The following is an 18,065-nucleotide window of genomic DNA, read 5'->3' as shown; positions in this document are numbered from 1 at the left end:
AAGCAACTTCTCTACTACAGCAAAGCTGGGTTCTTTGGTTCAAGTCTAGAGAGAGAGAGAGAGAGAGAGAGAGAGAGAGAGAGAGAGAGTGTGGACAGGACCCTTAAATCATGGCCTTTGTCTATAGAACTGAGCATTTCCTGAAGTCAGGCTTTTTCTGAGAGTAGAACTGTATTGCTTAATATATGAAAGTGGAAAGAAAACCCCACTGTATTCCTTGTTTGTCACATTGTATCATCATCATGTTACAAGTTTCTTCTTTTCCTTTAGACCATGAAAGATGTTTGGTTTTCTTATCTGATTCTATTCATGCTTTTATATGCCTTTTATTTCACCAAAATTAAAAAATAATGCAAAGCTTTTTCTAATGCCTTTGTTTATGTAGTAGGGTATATTATCCTTGTTCTAACCTTGAAAAACAAGTGATAAAGGTTCTTAATTGAACCTTTGACATAATCTCTTCATCTAAACTCCATCTAAGAATTAAGTTTAGTAACTCTAAGCATTATGAAAGTTAAATTTTTCTATGATGAGAGAATTCAGAGAATATACATAGCAGCCTAACAGAATAGCTGCTTTTAAGTAGTCTTTCAGATACTGAACAGAGTTTTGCATAACAGCATAACATTCTAGACTCGTTTATGACTTTGTACGTTTGTTTTACTGCTGCCAGGTGCTAAGCTGCAAAAATGATTGCAATGGATTTGTACTGAGCAAAGTAGTTAAGTCAGTACCTGAAAAAAGTTAGTCCCAAAGCCTGAACGCCCTGAGTGAGAAAGTACTCAGAACTGTTTCCTTTTCAGTCTTCAAGTTAAGCAACCTCAGCAGTTAGTGCATTTGTTTGTATCTATGAAGGAGTTGAACTGGAGATGCTGTTTTCTCTCTTTGTTATGTCACTGAAAACATTAGTGGTATGTTTTTTTAGTTCTGATATTTGCATTTCAGAAAATATGGTGCATGGCAGCAGTGGTAAAAGTGCAGAAGACAATAACAAAGGACTGCCAGTTAATCTTTTGAAGGGGCCCAGGGGGTGACTTGATTTTGGCCTGAGAGTTCCTGGGATAGCGTTGGACTCTGAGGTCTGTGTGGGAAAGCCGTGCCAAAAGCCAGTGTTCAGAAGTGAGACAAATTTAGAATGGAAATAGAGGAATAATGGGGTTCAAGTGTGGGGAAAAGTGCCTGAAGCCACTTTCTAAACAGTTTCAGTTTTCTTTCATGTAAAATTTGAGTTGGTGTTCGAAGTTTAATAAACACAATTTGATTTTACTACAAATTATTCAATTGAGAACAAATATTACTGAATACAATTGTCTGCCATTTGTTATACAAGAGGTCAGACTAGATGATCATAATGGTCCCTTCTGGCCTTAAAAACCTTTGAATATATGAATAATTTAAAACCTGTCCTGCCGGCCTTTATTCGTTGAGGTAGCCATATTGAAATCCTTTGTGGACTGCTCATGTGAGTAAAGGTTGTGGGATCAGGCCTAAAGTGAGTAATCATTATCGCCTATGTTTAAATTCATTGATAAAACTATAAAATATTCACATCGAGTAAAGATAAGGCCCTTTAAAATGGGAGATGCTTATGCAGTAATATTCTACTTGTTTAAACTGGTCATTATGAAAATGTTCTAGAAAATTTTCTTTTTTCAGTCTCCTGAAAATACTCAATTACTTACTGGTGCTGTAGATCAATATATGAACCATTTCAAAAATCAGTAATGTGTGGAAAGTATCTTTGCTTCATCAAAATAATAATAAACTCCAGAAATGTGGTAGATATAAGTATGTTAAAATTGTTCTCCAGTCATCTCAGTGCCCTTAATGATCATTCTTGTTACGGTTGGTTATGTTGATGTTTGTATGCACAACAGTAGTGGCAAATACGTTCTACTGTTTGATTGAAACAGGATTAAACTAAATACCAGCAGGTAAGTGGTCTGGTTACATTCAGATCATCTTGAATTCTTGTAGCCAGGTGCAGAGGCTATGAAAGATTTCTAGAGACTGCTCTCTCATCGTTTTTGTTGACTTGCAGGGTAGAAGCAGATTTCCTTGACTGATTTTGACAGAAGTGGGACTTCCTAGTGTTTGGGCTGGGTGGTGGTAGATGGAAATACAACTTTTTTTTTTCTTTTTTTCTTTTTTTTCCCTAAACTAGAGTGTCTTACTATGTGTGATAATTTCTTTGAAGCAGACATGACCTTCTATGGGCTCCCTCATACGACACTGAACTGTAGGATCACATTGTCTGCCTGTCTGCCTATTTCTTTGCTGGAGACATGATTTAAATGCAAACGTGGCTTCCTAAAGAAGTCAGATGGTGATTTGTTACTTCAGTATCACCAAGTATTCTGTGGTCTTCTGCGTGGTTTTCAGATCCCTGTGCCTTACATAGTTTAGAGAGTGTATTTGTAGGGTACCCTACAGAATACACACAGTAACTGTGTGCAAGAATGCTAGTAAGTGTAAGAGTACTGCATTCAAAGTTATATATCATAGGAAAAGAACAGAATGCATGTTCTTGTTCTGGATGGTATTTTCTTTTAATACTTTACTGTCTTAGCTGTGAAAGAGAACAGGTGTGTAAGAGTGTTTAACTGGGTCTTTGGGATTTTTACATAACCTTATTTCTTGACAATGCATTTTCTCGTAGATGTTGTTGTGCTATTGGCATACTTGATGTGAATGTGAGCCTGAGAAATGGGAACTCCCAAGTTTTAAAAAATGGCTGGCTTGGCTGTTGCCCCTTTCAGGATAGTTTGGTTTTGTTACGTTTCCTTACCTGCAGAGAGCAGGTAACACCTACTAGCATAGCTGATAAGTAACTTCATCAACAACTGACTCTAAAGCACTTAGAGAACTTCGTGTTCTTTGCAGCAGTGAGCAGAATCTTGGTCATTGCAACCAGAAGACATTTGTGAGAAACTGTATCAATTTTTTATATTTGATAACACTATGCTACACATCCATGGCATTTGTCTTGGCAGCCGTATTCAGTTTTTTAAGTAACAATTCTACGTGCGTTACTTCCTTTCAAATAGAATAGAACTGTTGACTTCTCAAGAATTATGTATTTTGCCCAATGGTTGGTTAGAATTCCTAATCTGTAGCTTGCTTCATGCTGAGGATGTTGCTAATGGAGAATTTATGCTTGAATTTATGATGTATTTATGGAATGACTCATTGAATACAGTCTAATATTCTCTTTTGTAACTGGTGCAGGAAGAAATTGGACTCTAATGTTATTCTCTCATGCTTTTTAATATGTTAAATTTCTGCAAAAGATATTGTCAGTGAAATCTCTTAATTTCACAATGAGAGATGGTAGAATTTCTGTGTTAACATAGATGAATAAAAAGTGATGTTGAGGTCCTTTGCAAAAAAGGCAAAGAAGTTATTTCTGGCAAATTCTTTTCTTTGCTTCTTAACTGTAAAATTCTGCTGCTGTTTTTAAACTGTTTGCTTTCAACATCATGAATTTCTTCAGGCTTTTTTGCTTTGACAAGGGGCTGGAGTTGATTTTTAATGACACTTAAAATTCATGGAAGCCAGCTTATTTATTTATTTATTTTTGTCAGTGGCTGTCGTTTTTGCTTTATTTGTTTATAACCTCGTTGTGATTAATTTTTCCTTTAATTCTGTTTCTAGTCTGTGCCTGGATGCTGCAAAGGTGTCTGTAAAATCTTGCACCCAGCTAGAAGAGATTGAAATTTTAAAGTCAGAACTGTTCTTCCTACTCCCTGATAAATAAATGCCCTTTTGGGGCTAAGCTACAGTGCAGATGAGTAAAGGTGTAATGTGGTTACATGGGTGGAATTTGCTTTTAGTTTTCAGTGTGGCTTTGGAGAGCTAGCCTTTTGTCTTTTAATGTATTATGTTTGTGTGAATGAGTTCTTATGCTTTGCAATGTGTTCTTACCATGAAGATCAAATCTAGCCAGTTCTTTTCATGGACGTGAATAAAAATTAATTGGAATACTACCTTCATAATGTTGTCCTATGATCACAAAGTTTGCATTTGCTAAACAGAACATATTTTTCAGACAATCTGGTAGATACTTCAAAAAAAATATTTACTTGCGCATATTTTTTGAGAAGTTTGGACAGTGATGTAGGAATGATTAAAAAAATAACAATTTTGCCCATTTATGTAATCAGTATATATTCTGTGAGCACACCTTGTTAACTACCCATTGCAGACTCTTATTGGTGCTTTATGGATAATTTGTTTAAACTCTGCAGTACAGATTCCTTATTTTAGCACTGAGGCATACAAAGGCTTCTTTTAGCAGCCTTTAATTTTGTACTTATGTATGTGACATAGCCTGTGGCTGTGATCTCTACTGTGAATCTGCAGTTGTTTTGGGATGAAAGAAGAAGGCAGCTGGAAACTCAGTAGCTACATCTAGCTGTCTACCTAGAGAAGGCCTTGATTTCAAGTTTATCTAAACAAGCTCGACTAATCCCAACTATCTAGGGGGATCCACTGTCAAAACAAGCAGCATGGCCCTAAGGCAAACACAACCATACAGAAATGAAGGCTGGGACTTCCAATACTCCAATGACTGCATACTGGAGGCTTTTTTTTTTCCTGAAAGAGTAAGAGAGGTGGAATTTGCATAATGCCTTTTCATTGGAAACTTTTGGAAAGCTGACAGAGGTCCAGCTTATAGCTCTGTAGCTACAATACGGAGTCTATAGGAGAATCCTTGAATGACCTAACCATATTGAAAGAAAAAATGAAAGCATCCAAGTATAGCCAAGTGAGTGTGGAAAAGAGGGCTGCTGCATTGTCTAACATCTGCTCTACTTCTCGTTAGTTTTGTTCTTTGGTATTCTATGTGGACTTTGGAGAAACCTAAGACAGCCTAACACGAATCCTATAATCTTCCTTCTGAATATTTATGTAGTGTGCCAGCCTCTAAGCTGTCCTTTGCATCTTCCTACTTCCCCTTCATTTTCATGCTCTCAAATGAGGCCAACATTTCAAAAGCTAAATAAATGTTTGTGAATGTTTATAAAAGATTTGCATAAATTTCTCCTTGTTTGACAAAGATCACTTTTTTCTTATGCCAGTTCTGAAATTTTTTAAAGGTTTCGGTGCTTGTCTTGACAACAAAGTCCTGCCTCGGAGGACAATGATTGCTGATTAAGTGGGTATGCGGTAGCAGCTGAATAGAGCATTTGAGGCAATGTGTAAAAGAGCCAGTCATCTTAAGCCAGAATTATAATATTTAACAAATGTTAACCAATGGATATACTTAACTCCATATTTTGATGCAAGATACCTGTGTAACTGACTTACAGGATGAGGAGTATGATTATTTTTTCAAACCTAATTTTTCCTGAATGCTGAAAGGAAAATATTCCCTATCTTTAATTGCTAGATGTTTACAGTTCTAGTTATCTGATATTGACGTTTCTTATCTGTACCAATAGTCCAGTGTTCATGCACATAATTGGTGTTGATTTTAATGCTTGTTTATACAGTTTTTCAGTTCTTCACGATTTGAGTGAAATAATTCTTATCACAACAGCTGTAGATTTTCATTTTTCAACAGAGCGTGTTAGCTGAAATCCAGTTGTCTCAGAATAAGACTAAATCTCAATTTAGTTGGAGGAATTTTAAAGGCCTTTACTCAAGACCTGTCTGTGCAAAATTGCTTAAATATTTAGTTCAGCTTTACTTTCAGCTTTTTTCCACCAAAAAACAAGTAATAGTCATTTTTGTTCTTTTGTTCTATTAGTTGAGAGGTTGAAGTTGTCATTAAGGCAAAAACTAGAGCTACTTCTCTGACACAGTTTTTATCACATCTGCTAGGCCTGTGTCCCAGGAGGAGCTGTGCAGAGCAGTGAATTCAGCATAGGCCCATTATCTGCTGTTTTTGCGTATGTTGTAAAAGGAGTGAGACCTCAGGGAGGCTTGGAGCCTCCTCCCGTGTAATGTCCAAATCAGATTTGAAGGACTGGTGGCAGGAAAGCTTTGGCCTTGGGGTGTGAATTCTAAGAAAAAGAGTCACAATTAGGTTTAAAAAATTCAGGGATTTTGAGCTTTATCGTGGAATATGTTTTTAGTAAAGCAATGAGAAAAGTTTCCCATCTGTGCACGTATTTTCTATGTTTAAAATATTTAGATGATAGCAGGCCTCAATATACTTTGGAAATGTTACTTATTTCTTGCAGTTAATCTTGTGGTGATTGTGTCTGCGTGTGTTTGTTTTAAACTGCATTTTCCTGAGGTCAGTGAAATGATGCCATTTCATATTGAGTATCACTTCACTCCTGACCTCCATAAGGGAAGAAGTGACTTGTGTAGGAAAAAAAACCCTCCTCTAGTTCAAGCTTTGTAATTACTCAGAAAGAGCTACTAGAATTGTGGAACACTAAGCAAATGGATGGACTGGTCCTGGACAGTTGTGCTGGCATAAAAAGAGTGCTAAAAAAGTAGAGAGAAAACTAAGTTGAGAGAATATAATTGTAAATGATGCATCTGTTTTCTTTTAAAGTGGAAGAGCTTTCTAAAGTCGTGAGTAAAATTGATTCCCAATATATTTTGGCGATTATGCTATCTGTTCATCTGCTATATTAGCAGATGAAACTGCTAATGTTTAGCACTACTGTGAGATGTAAAATGATATCGTTAAAAGCAATGCAAGATGAAATTTGATGCAAATGTTTTCCCAGCCAAGGTTTTCTTCTTTTAAGAATGCGTGTTGTCAGTTCTGGAAAAAAATGGATTTTTTAAAATGGAGAAAAATCATGCTTTTATGTTTATTGTTCTTTGCTTTCTATGATCTGATATCATGGAAAAATCGGAGCTCTTTGTTGTGATGCAGCCTCTCCATGCAGGATACCTTACTTTAATTTGAGAATTCATTGTATAAAGCTGTTTGAATGCTTCTGAATGTTAATTACATGATTACACAGCACAATTACATAATTGATGAGAATAATCTTTAATAATAACTTTAGGACAATTGATATAAGCCAACATTACTAATAAATGCAAATTAATGTCTAAACCTTCAGAAGATGAGATTTACTGATCCCTGATCGTTACTCATTGTTGTCTTTGTTAGTGGATGAATTTTTTTTGTTCTAGTATTACTTTCTTAGATTTACATTCTTTCAACAGAATGCTGATGCAAGACTACATTTTCCTGGTCATTGTAAGTAGTTGCTTTGTAAAGTGTTGTTTAAGGTTGTAGCAGCACTTGTTACTGAGGTGCTTCTTATTGACGTGCATAAAGATGTTTCCTTTCCTAGGAACACAAATATGAAATTCTGACCAACTCTGCATACCAAACAGGGTTTACGTTGTTGTAGGTATTGTACACTTCCTTTCAGTGTTCTGTGCATGGAGTTGTTGCTAGTTTTAAGTTGGTTATTTGGGTGCACTGACATCTATTTAGAGTTCTTAATTCTGTTGTTTCATTGCAGTGGGTGATCTATATAATTCTTAGTTTAAAATTATGCAAATAGATAATTTAAATTTGAAAGCAGTTTACAGTTTTGTGGTAATAAGGTAGATTAAAGAATGATTCAAATTTAAAAATACTTGAATAATGTTTTACTTAATGTCTTAGCACTCCTATATTGTATTAACATTTTTAATATTAACATAATCAAACATTAACATGTTCAAATTTGATTTTGTTTCTGAGCAGAAATAATAAATGCACAAAACCTTTCAGTGGTGAATTTCTCTTTTAGTACCTCATTTCACTTCATGGTAGCTTACAGTTTCTGAAAGTAAGTTGCTTTGTTCTGTAGCTGTCAGCTGAAATAGCTCCCACAAAAGCATCTGCAGCTCAGGCCCAGGCAGAGCTCCATGTCCCTGATGAAGGCCACTCAGTCCTTCTGCAGCCCCTCAGTACCCCTCCCTGCGCTCAGAGCTCCTTCTTCCTTCCTCAGCCTGGTGAAGTCTTCCTGCAGCTTTCTGGGTGGCCCTCCACGCAAACTGGATGCTTTTCACGCTGGTTTCGTGGATTCTGGTGTTATTTCTGGCTGCAGAAGACAAAGACCGCTTGCATTTTCCACTCTTTCTGTCCAGTGTTTTGCTTATGACAAGCTCACTTGTACTTCCTCTGATTGGAAGTCAAGAATATAAACCAGTATTCATCTCTTTTATCACTGAGTCATGTCTTCTCTCCATGCCAAAGCCCAACTTATTTGCAGTGCTCCATTCTCTCACAATGTTTGAATTTCTGTCCCATAAAAATGCATGTACTTCATGAAGTTGCTCTTTTGTGTGACTTTCCATCAGCTAAAGGTCTTGTCTGTGTTCTGGATGGTTTGTTCAACTTCAGCATGTTTTTTTCTCAGGTTTCCAAACAGGTTTTCCAAATGCAGATTTCCCTGTTGTCCACAATACTTGTCAGCAATGCTCATTTGAACAAGACTGTTAAAACAGGCCCAGGTGTATGTGAGGCTCTGAAGTTGTTCCATTGGCTTGGAAGTGAAAACAGTGAGAGGTTTAAAAGTAAGCCTGAAGATACAGCTTGTGTCTTAAATTTGCAATTAAATATGCAAATTCTTTTTTCAGCAATGTTGAGCTTTCTGCACTATTTCTGCTCACTCGAGATAATTCAGGATATAAGCCAAGTGGTATTTAGCAGCCTTCTCCGTGTGCTTTAAAAGTGTATCTTGTGTGGAGTGTGAAGAGAGAAAGAAATCGTTTCAGACTGCCTTACCTCAATAAATTGCTGTGTGACACAAAAGGGCTGAACACTCTCTTCCTGGCTCATTTATTTTGAAAACTTTGCTACTGAAACCAAACTTAATCAATGAGCTCTGTGTTGTCTCCGATAAGTTATGTACTGGCTTTATTGATTGGGAAGGATTTTAGAAAACCCATGTGGGGTTTATAATGTCAGCAGTGTTTTGATTATGAAAAGAGTTGGAACCTTGGGACACGGAACCAGGTGGTGTATGTCCTAAAGCCACTGGTGTCACGGCTGGGCTGAATCCCTCAGGGGACGCAGTTCATGCCCTGCACTTTAACTGTGTTGGCTGCCTGCTATAGATGCACTTTTTGCTCATTAAAATGTTAAAAATCAAACTGCATGTAAGAAGATTTGTGAAAATATAAACTTGGGGATTGATCCAGAAAACTGGCATGTGATACCCTAGAGACGTGGGTTTCAGCTACTGGGTAATTTACGCTTATCAGCTGCGTGTCCTGGATTGTATTGTTTTGTTTTCTTTTCAGATGTTTTGTTTTAGAGGCATTTTGTAGGTTTTTCTTTGAAAAAAATAGGCATAAGGGAATAAAATAAGAAAAAAGTCCGTAGATACTACCCTTATCTTTCATGTCAGGTAAAAACATGAAATGGATTATAAGATGCTGGCGTGGAGGAGTTCTGGGTTTTGCTTTATGGTGGTTTTTTGTTTGTTAGTTTGGATTCTTAAAGAGAGAACGATTTTTTTCCGAGGCTGTAAGTAACCAATCACCTAATGTTGTATTTTATGTAGGGATTACTAAGCTTTAAAACTGAGCAATACTTAACTGGGGGGGGGAAAAAAAAGCATATTTATATTAATAAGCTTGCTATTTGAGCAAAAATAGCGTAGGACTCCAGTAATTGTATGTCTTACATGCAAAAGATCGCATTTTTGCTAATTACAACCTAATTCTGTGTGTGATTTTTAATAGTTAAAATTTAGAACTAAGTCTCTGTCCCAGTTTTCCAGTTGTAAGACAACACAGATACGTATTGGTATATAATGAGTGGCAGATTTTGTCCAATAACTTAAAAACTATGTTATAATATCATTGCAAAGTCTTTCTTTGAAAGACAAGGCAGTGTATAGTGATATAAATTCACTGTATCTTCTCTTAAGCACGCTTTTTGTTTTTAGGAAGCTATAGAAATTAAGAGAAGTGGAAAGTAAGTTTTGAGTACTATAGTATATTATCCTCCAGTAACACGATGCTGATGAGATGCTAACACGTTTTCTCAAACGAGTGTTCATATCAGCAGTTACAGTAAACATTCAAATCTTTATCAAAATAATGGAGAGTATGCTCTACTTTTATGTTATTGATGATTTGTTACCTTTTAACAATTTTATTTCAGAATTGTATGTAGCTGCTACATACAATGAAGTCAATAAATATATAGATAGTCACTTTACTCTCCTGCAGTCATAATTTCAATTGTTTTACAATTCTGACTTCTTTTTTTCTATTTTGTGGTTTGAGCTTTCAGCAATGGGTAAAGGACAAGTGTGGAGTAACGTAGATTTGTCAAGGTGCAGTTTTTGTGCATAAGCAATTGGAGTTGTGCAGGAGACTGTCAGACCTTGTGGAAGTCAGTGAGACTGCACAAGGATGAATCCCGTCATGTTAATGAGATCTTTACTATCAAGGCTTTTTGTATGAAAATGCGTATTTCTGCAGACTACTCTGAGACCTGTATAGTTGCTTTACAGGTTTTCTCTGTTAAAATTGAGAGGATTTTTTCATTGCTTTACATGCCATCCTTCAGTAGATTCTTTCTTGTTCCTTAAAAACAGAAGGTTCTTAAATAATCTATCAATAAACCGCCAAGAAGTCAAAGTTTCCATATCTGTTTCTGCCTGAAATCTTAAGAACTTGATGCATTTTAGTTGTCAAGAGACCTCCAAAGAATAGTTCTGGAGCAGTTGAGCTTGAAACCATTGCTAAGAATGGGCTGTGCTTGTTTGAATTATGTAGGAGGAACATGTTCTTGCAAGAGAGTCAATATGCTTTCCGCTTCATTGAATAGGTTATTAGATTGATGTAGTTTATTTGTTGAATGATGGCATTGGTTTTAGAAATAAATGAAGCGAGAAGCATCAATTTAGTTATTGGTGATAATTTATTAGTATAGGCCAGAAAAGTGTTGAATTTATCAGGTTTGCCATCTAGTCAGGGTGATCTTGTAGCTGAAATCAGAATTATATATGATGTTACAGGTCCTGAGGTATTTCACTGTGAAGGAGAGTGGACAATGAACTGACTGTCAGTAGATCTGCAATCTGAGTTGACCTTTATGGTAGATATTTTAATATAAATTTGAATGTTATAGAAAGATACAGTGTAAACAGATTACTTCTCTCAGTGCACAAAACTTTTGGTACGTGTATTTTTTTGCTTCTTTAATGACTATTCATTTTAAGGTGTGCAGTGGAAGGTGATTTATTAAAATATTAATAATGTTTTCAGTTTTCACAGTCATGCTTTTTATTTGAGATCATGCATATATTTAAAAGTTCTCTGTGTGCGGTGCTGTTTTGCAACATTTAGAAAATGGTTTGTAGTTTAAACAGTTTGTATTTATTTTAATACACATTATTTTAATCGGTCTTGTAGCACTCGCATTTTCTTTCTAATAGCAGTAGGCAGTGTTAAACATTCCTGCTAGGAGACCTATTGGCTTTATCTTTTGTTATTTATCTTGCTGATGTTGGGAAGTATTCTCTAATCCCCCAGACCTCTGTTCCTAGGTAACAGTCAAAAGCTGTGCCAGCAGAAGTGGTCCTGCCAGGCCAAACCCATGTGGGTTGGTGTTATTCACTATGATCCATATGGTCAGGGTAGAGATTGTCCCTAGAGAAGTGTTAACACTCAACAACCCAACCTCCTCCTACCCTTTGGAGAATTGCTGGATGGCTCCTGCTGCCTGCCCATGTGTGAATCTTGATTAATTTTTCATTTTTAATGAAGTTTGATCATGTTTATTATTTCACATGATTGACTGCCTGGTACTCCTTCCATGTAATTGATAAAGCCCATATTTCTTCATCTGTCTCGTCTTTCTTCAGGGCAAAGTTGTGAAATTGTGTGATGTGGTTAATATTAGATTTATTGGTCCCATTAGATGTATGAATTATCTCTTCTTTTTTTTTTTTCTTTTCTTTCCACAGGAAGTTCTACAGACTTTGACCAAGTTTTGTTTCCCCTTTTACGTGGACAGGTAGGATTAGATTTTCAAACTTGACAAGAACACAAACTTCTCAATAAAAGCACTGCAGAAAGTAAAAAAAACATACTGTTCTTAATGTTCTGTCTGCTTGACTGTGATTTAAAGCACCAAAGTGCAAATTCTAGTCTCAGAATCCCTTTGTCCTGGAGGTTTTATGGACAAATATGCATATTAATGTCAGAACTCGTTTACATCTGAATTTTATTTCTCATTTGACAAAATTTGGGAAGAATAATAAAGTGCTTTACATTTCAAGGCCTCAATCTTAGCTTGAATGCTGATGCCATCCTTGTGACTGCTTAATTCTGGTTCTAATTTTTTGAAAAGGTTGCAGTCTAGTTTCTCATGGGCAAGAGAAGAACTTTAGTTGCCGGAGAATATTTAATTCTTGTGATTTAGGAATTGGGAGAAATTTTTTAGTTCTTACCGTGAGTTAGGTCTGATGATTTCATGGTGAGAACAAGCATTCAGATTTTGAAAGGGATTTTGCTGCTTGTGCCATGTAGCAGCAGCATTTCATTGGTTAGAATCACATGTCTGAGGCCCGCTACGTGGTAATTTGGAATTGGAGGAAGCTGAAAGCTTGAACAGATCGTGCAGGTGATAATGTTTTCTCTCAGCCCTCTGGGCAGTTGCTGCAGGTCAGGGTTGAGAGACGCTGGTGAGGCACTGCTGGCTACAGCTGACATTGCCAACACCTCTGCTGTACCTGATTTGTACATAAAAAGAGAATTTGAATATCCTGGACTGTCAGCAAGAGCTTCTTAACTAATGCTTGTTGACTTGGGTGACCTCCGAAGGCCACAAATTCTCCTACTAATTTGGAATCACTTTTTACTGATCTTTTTCCCTTGCTTAAGGGAAGGGATTGGGGAAGTAGACGTATATATTTTTCTCATGTGCCTGTTTAAGGTTGCTCCCTTTATACTGTGGACACACTTACAGTTACAACATATAGTTTTATTGTAGCTGGGGTTTTGCTATTGTTTTCTCCGTTTTTTTCCCCCAGCTATATAACATTTCTGAAAGATAGAAACATTGAAAACCCATATGGGGTGCACATGAGAACATAGTGAAAAGTAAGTTTCATTTCTGGATTCAGCTTTTTGACTGAGCATCACAGAATGACACGAAAAAGCCAGCCATTCTGAACACTCAGAAGTGTTTGTAGCCTGTGGGGTATACCTAAAATTTAAATTAAAAGATGATGTAAGTTGCATCTGAAAGAGATTTGTGCTGCATCTCTTCTGGATATACAAATAAAAGTGCACATGTTCACTTATGAGTGTGCACTTGCAAGTATATAAACACTTGCTGTTGTCCTTTGTGATGTAAATTTGGCTTAGGTTTGAACTGTGTGTGGTAACTAAGGAACTAACCTGCATGTTACAGCAACAGTCTTCTATCATTACAAATGAATTTAGTGGGACCATGGCAAAGAGAACAGTACAGTGCATCTTAATTGAAAAGTTTTCTTCAGCTTTTCAGATTTGGAACCACTTAAATACCCGTTCATAGAGACTTTATCTGGAACTCAGCAAGTGACAAACGTACAGTAATTGATCTCTTTTTATTAACTGTTAATCACTGAGTATTTCTTTATGCACTTCTTACGCTGCATTTAAAATCAAGTTATTCAAAGTAGTGAGCAGGTAGCCCCATAATGAAGTTATCTCAGATAGTGCTTTAATATTCTCCTCAGTCTTCTCAGTAAACCGTTTTCCTGCTCTAAGACAGAAATAAATTGCTTCTGGAAGAAATATTTTCTTCATCTATATGTCTGAAATGTCCTTATCAGCTGTGACTTGTGGAGTTGACTGGTACTCTAGGGATTTTAACCCTCTCTATGTGCCTCAAAAGTAATATGTTGGATCAGGTCTACAATTACTGTAATTCTTAGTCCTATGCTGATTTTATTTTTTTTAAACTATATTTTTGTTCTTTCTAAACAAAAGAACAGAGAAACACCAAAACTATTTTCAGGATAGGCATTCCAAATATTTAGGTACCGGTTCCAGTTAAGTAGATGGCCTTGTTTCAAGCTGTGACAGTTTTTAGAACTGGAATTTCTCTGTTATGTTGAGATTTTAAAAATTCTTATTATAATGGTGGAGTTACGAGGTCGTTGTTCAAATGCCTTAGGAACATGGGTTGGAATTATTATGTTGGAGTAATACTCTGTGTAGGACATTTCTTCAGCATCTCTGGCAAAACAATATGAATGAAGAGGTTCTGGTGGAAATTATCATACATGCTTCACCACTGAGGAAGAGAGACTACTTTTCCTTTCACCAACTCAGAGCCCAAAGTAGTGTGAGATCCTCCAACAAGATCTTGCAAAAATCCTATGGTTAGAGTGAGCATAAGGAAAGACATCTTTAACCAGGATAGTGAGTAGGTTATTTTACACTATAAAGAACTAACAACTGAAAGTTGAGCAAGGCCTTCTAGGCATGTTTATTTTCTGTGAATCACATAAATGCAAAAATCTTTAGCTTTGCTGGGAAGGAACTTACCAACTTGTTGCAATTGCATGATAAACAAGCTTCTCCCTGCTGCGAGTGAAGCATGTTTTTTTTTCCCTTGTTCCATAATTTTAATTGTCAGCTAGAATGCTTTTCTTGCACACGCTCTGCTCTTGGCCTTGTTAAAATTAAGCATATAATCCCCTTCTAAAACACCATAGTAAAATCACCATAGTAACATTACATCCAAGCTTTACAGATAAAACTTAACACCAGTCAGGGATTTTTTTGGTATACCCTACCAGCTCAGTGTGGTTTATGGAAATGGCTGTTCTGTTGACAGTTAGAATTCTGTAAGATATTAGTACTTATGCTGTCTAATTCTCAGGCTACTGAAATGCTCTTAAGTGTCTTTCTTTTTGTCCTTCTGTGAATATGGAGCACTTAGTGCTGAATAGATCCAACTTTTCTTTATGACAGTCTACTTTTCTGTATTTTCTCTAGTTATTTACTTGTTTTTAGGGCTCATTACTATGAATAGTTAAACGGCCTGACATTTTATTCTGTTTTTTGTTATTGTTGATGTTGTTATTGAGTCGTTAAGATGCACATGTAAATTCTATTCATATTTCTCAGTTCTCACTGAAAAGACAACCTGAAATAAGTGTTAATTTCATATCGTTATGAGATATCATATTGAAAATCATATCAAATTGAAAATCTAAAAAGTCTGCTAATAACTTTATTAGTCACAGCTTCCCCACTAAAAGTCAGCATTTGTGTTAAGTAGTACACTTACATCTCTACAGTATAACTGCATCAGAATAAAGTGGCAGGAGAATTGGCTTGGTTTATGTGGAATTTACCATCACTAGCATACTTAGATTGGATACCTTTGACTTGAAGTTAGCTCAGCATTAAGTTTTTCCTTTTTATTTTCTTTATTTTCAGCCATGCAGTTAGCCAAGTTGGACAGAACTTTACGTTTGTCCTTACAGACATTGACAGCAAACAGAGGTTTGGGTTCTGTCGCTTATCTTCTGGGGCCAAAAGCTGCTTCTGTATCTTAAGGTAAGTCTGTGGTTTAGTTTTTGGCAGACAGGAAAAATGGTGTTTGACTTTGCATTGTTACATTGCGATTATAATTTCCAGCTGTTCAAAATTATTCTCCTATCTCGTCCTTAAAGTCACTGCTCTTTTGCAGAAGTGCTGCAAGATATCTTGCACTTTGAGTTCTTCTGTAGATAACTGTATTTGTTTGTAGTCAATTTTCTCGAATTAGCAATATAGAGGGGAAAAAAAAAATCAATGTTTCTTTGCAGTAATTTGACATTGCATAATGGCAGATGTTATCTTTCACTGTCAGAAATGATCTTGTTAAGACATTTTGTGGACATCTGTATATGCAAGTTTTATTAACAATGCATCTGCTGGTAGCTGAGGAAATATCTTCAGAGCTGATGCTGTCCACATTCTGAAAGCTTGTGTGTATCAGCTTTATGTTGTCCTGTGGAGGGTTTTGTAGTGTTTGCCATATACAGATGGATGACTGAAGGTGGGAACAACGCGTTTCGCATAGTACAGACTAAGAAGTTCTAGCCAAGTATTTATGATCACCTCCTGTGGACATGTTGAAATAGTCTGTGATTTTTATTTACATTTTCTGCAAGAATTGATGCAGGTACAGTCAGGTTTCATATCTACCAATATGTTAATTCCATAAAAAAATTCTATGGAAACAAAGATTTCTACGTGCTACCCTACCTTTGTTTTTATTTATTTATTTTAAAAATAAGTTTTTTGATCTTCTCCTTTTTCACGTTCATAAAAAAAAAAATTGAACGTTTTGGCGCAGTGACCTACATAAAGAGAGTTGAGATTTAACTGTATGAAGAGCCAGCTAGGAGACTGGATGGTGTTGAAGCAATCATGAATGAGGACCCTGTTCTCAGTGATTGGAAACATCTGTCTCAGTTGTTTCTAGTTTGTTCTTCACATGGGAGAATCCAGTGTAAGAACAAGAAGAACTTGTCCTTGGCGTACAAGTATTGCATGTTGCACATGGCAGAATGGGACCTTCTTGCATCTGTGTTATTGAATATGATGCCCCGGAGTACTGTGGGGACAGTGTTGTAAAATGTAAGAGAAGCTGTCAAGGCAAGGACATTTCTGCCTTTATTGAGTTAAATCCAGCACTGCCATGAAATAGATTTTGATTGTTGTTTGTAATTTAACATGAGTACATTTGTGCAATTTGTGTTGGCACTTAACTTGTAAAGATATCAACTGTTCACTGTCCTGTACTTCAGCGTTATGCTAGCAGCAGTGATATGCTAACCAGGCCTTCATTGATAAAGTCTAACATCATGAAGTCTACCAAAATTACTAATTACCTGTGTGGGAGGAGGGATGACAGGTGCTTTGTCAGTAGCTTCTTTCATTCCATCGTTTCTTTAGTATTTTCAACTATGAGCAGCTATGACGACGGCAATTCAGCAGTGTGAACCAGATACTGAAGACAAAGAGGTATTTCCCCAGTTCCCCTATGTAGACAGCGAGCTGATTCGCTCATGTGGAGAGTGTCTGGTTACATAAAGTAACTTTTCTTGAGTAATGATAAATTAAAGGGGAGACACAGTTTAAGAAATGAGTCTAAACGATTAGTATGAGTCCATTCTTGATCACTTCTGGATAAGAGTTCTATGCTGTCAGCTCCCTTATGTTGAGTGAATGTCAAGAAGAAGTGGAGGAGTTATGTTGTAGCTAAATGCCTTCTGCTTCAACTCAGAACTAAAATAAAATAAAAATTAAAAACTCAATCAACTAAAAGAAACAACCAAACCAGTGCAGGAACAGCAGTAGGTGACTTGGGATTCAGCTTCATTCCTGTTGTCTCATTCTCCTGTGGACTAATGAGAAAATGAAGGATTGTGATTAATGCAAATGAATGTAAGTTTTGGAAGATAGTGAAGAATATAAATAAGCATCATACGGATTTACTTTCTCTGTTCCCAGAATTGCAGCAGCCATTGTTAATGTGAATCTTCTTGGTGTCCTTCATGAATGAAATTAGAAATAACTAGGATTATACAATTCTAATAATTTAGTTTTAATAACAGAATTAATTTAATTCATAAGGGATGCTGCTGTAAATGGCTGCATCAAAATATGCTGAAGCAAGTGAGAATTTTATGAAAAAACAAGTGAGGATTAAAAGAATGCTTCTTTGTATGTTTATTTGTTTAAAATGTGGGAGTGTGTGTGGTTCTCCACTCTGTTTTTTTCTGTCAACAAACTGATTGCATTTGCACCTGCACCATCTAAGTCTAGACAGACCTATCTTATTACCAGCAGTTGTTGTGTAACCAGTGGACTCTTAACACTAAGCCCAGCAAATTAACGTGGTCTTCACCCAGAGTCTTGAAAACTTTTTGGTCTCCCCTCCTTGAGTCTTCCCTACCTGCTTCAGCACTTTTGGACTAGACTTCTTAATTTTTTCTTCAAAACTGTTTCTGAGTTAGAAGTATTATATTGCCTCAGTGTGCTTTGTTGGAGATTGCTGGCAGCATTCTGTTAGAATTGTACATGCTGTGTCTCCAGTACATACTCACTGGAAAACTGGATGGCTGCAAGCTTCAGGTATT

At 36.4% G+C, this 18,065-nt stretch overlaps 1 protein-coding gene across 15 annotated transcripts in view; it reads left to right on the top strand.

Moving 5' to 3' along the window:
- The window catches only part of DENND1A (DENN domain containing 1A), a 177,198-nt gene that overhangs the window by 33,641 nt on the left and 125,492 nt on the right, over positions 1 to 18,065 (top strand). For 14 of the 15 annotated variants that reach the window (NM_001396590.1, NM_001396589.1, XM_040649134.2 and 11 more), the window contains exons 4-5: positions 11,898 to 11,947; positions 15,373 to 15,492. In NM_001396590.1, coding sequence (NP_001383519.1) covers positions 11,898 to 11,947; positions 15,373 to 15,492 — 170 coding nt within the window. Of the gene's footprint in view, positions 1 to 7,140; positions 7,175 to 11,897; positions 11,948 to 15,372; positions 15,493 to 18,065 lie in introns of all 15 variants that reach the window. The other variant, XM_040649133.2, reaches the window with a different exon arrangement.

The sequence above is a fragment of the Gallus gallus genome, chromosome 17 (assembly GCF_016699485.2).
Source record: "Gallus gallus isolate bGalGal1 chromosome 17, bGalGal1.mat.broiler.GRCg7b, whole genome shotgun sequence".
Classification (NCBI taxonomy): Eukaryota; Metazoa; Chordata; class Aves; order Galliformes; family Phasianidae; genus Gallus; species Gallus gallus.
This window is presented reverse-complemented; position numbering and strand designations above follow the sequence as displayed.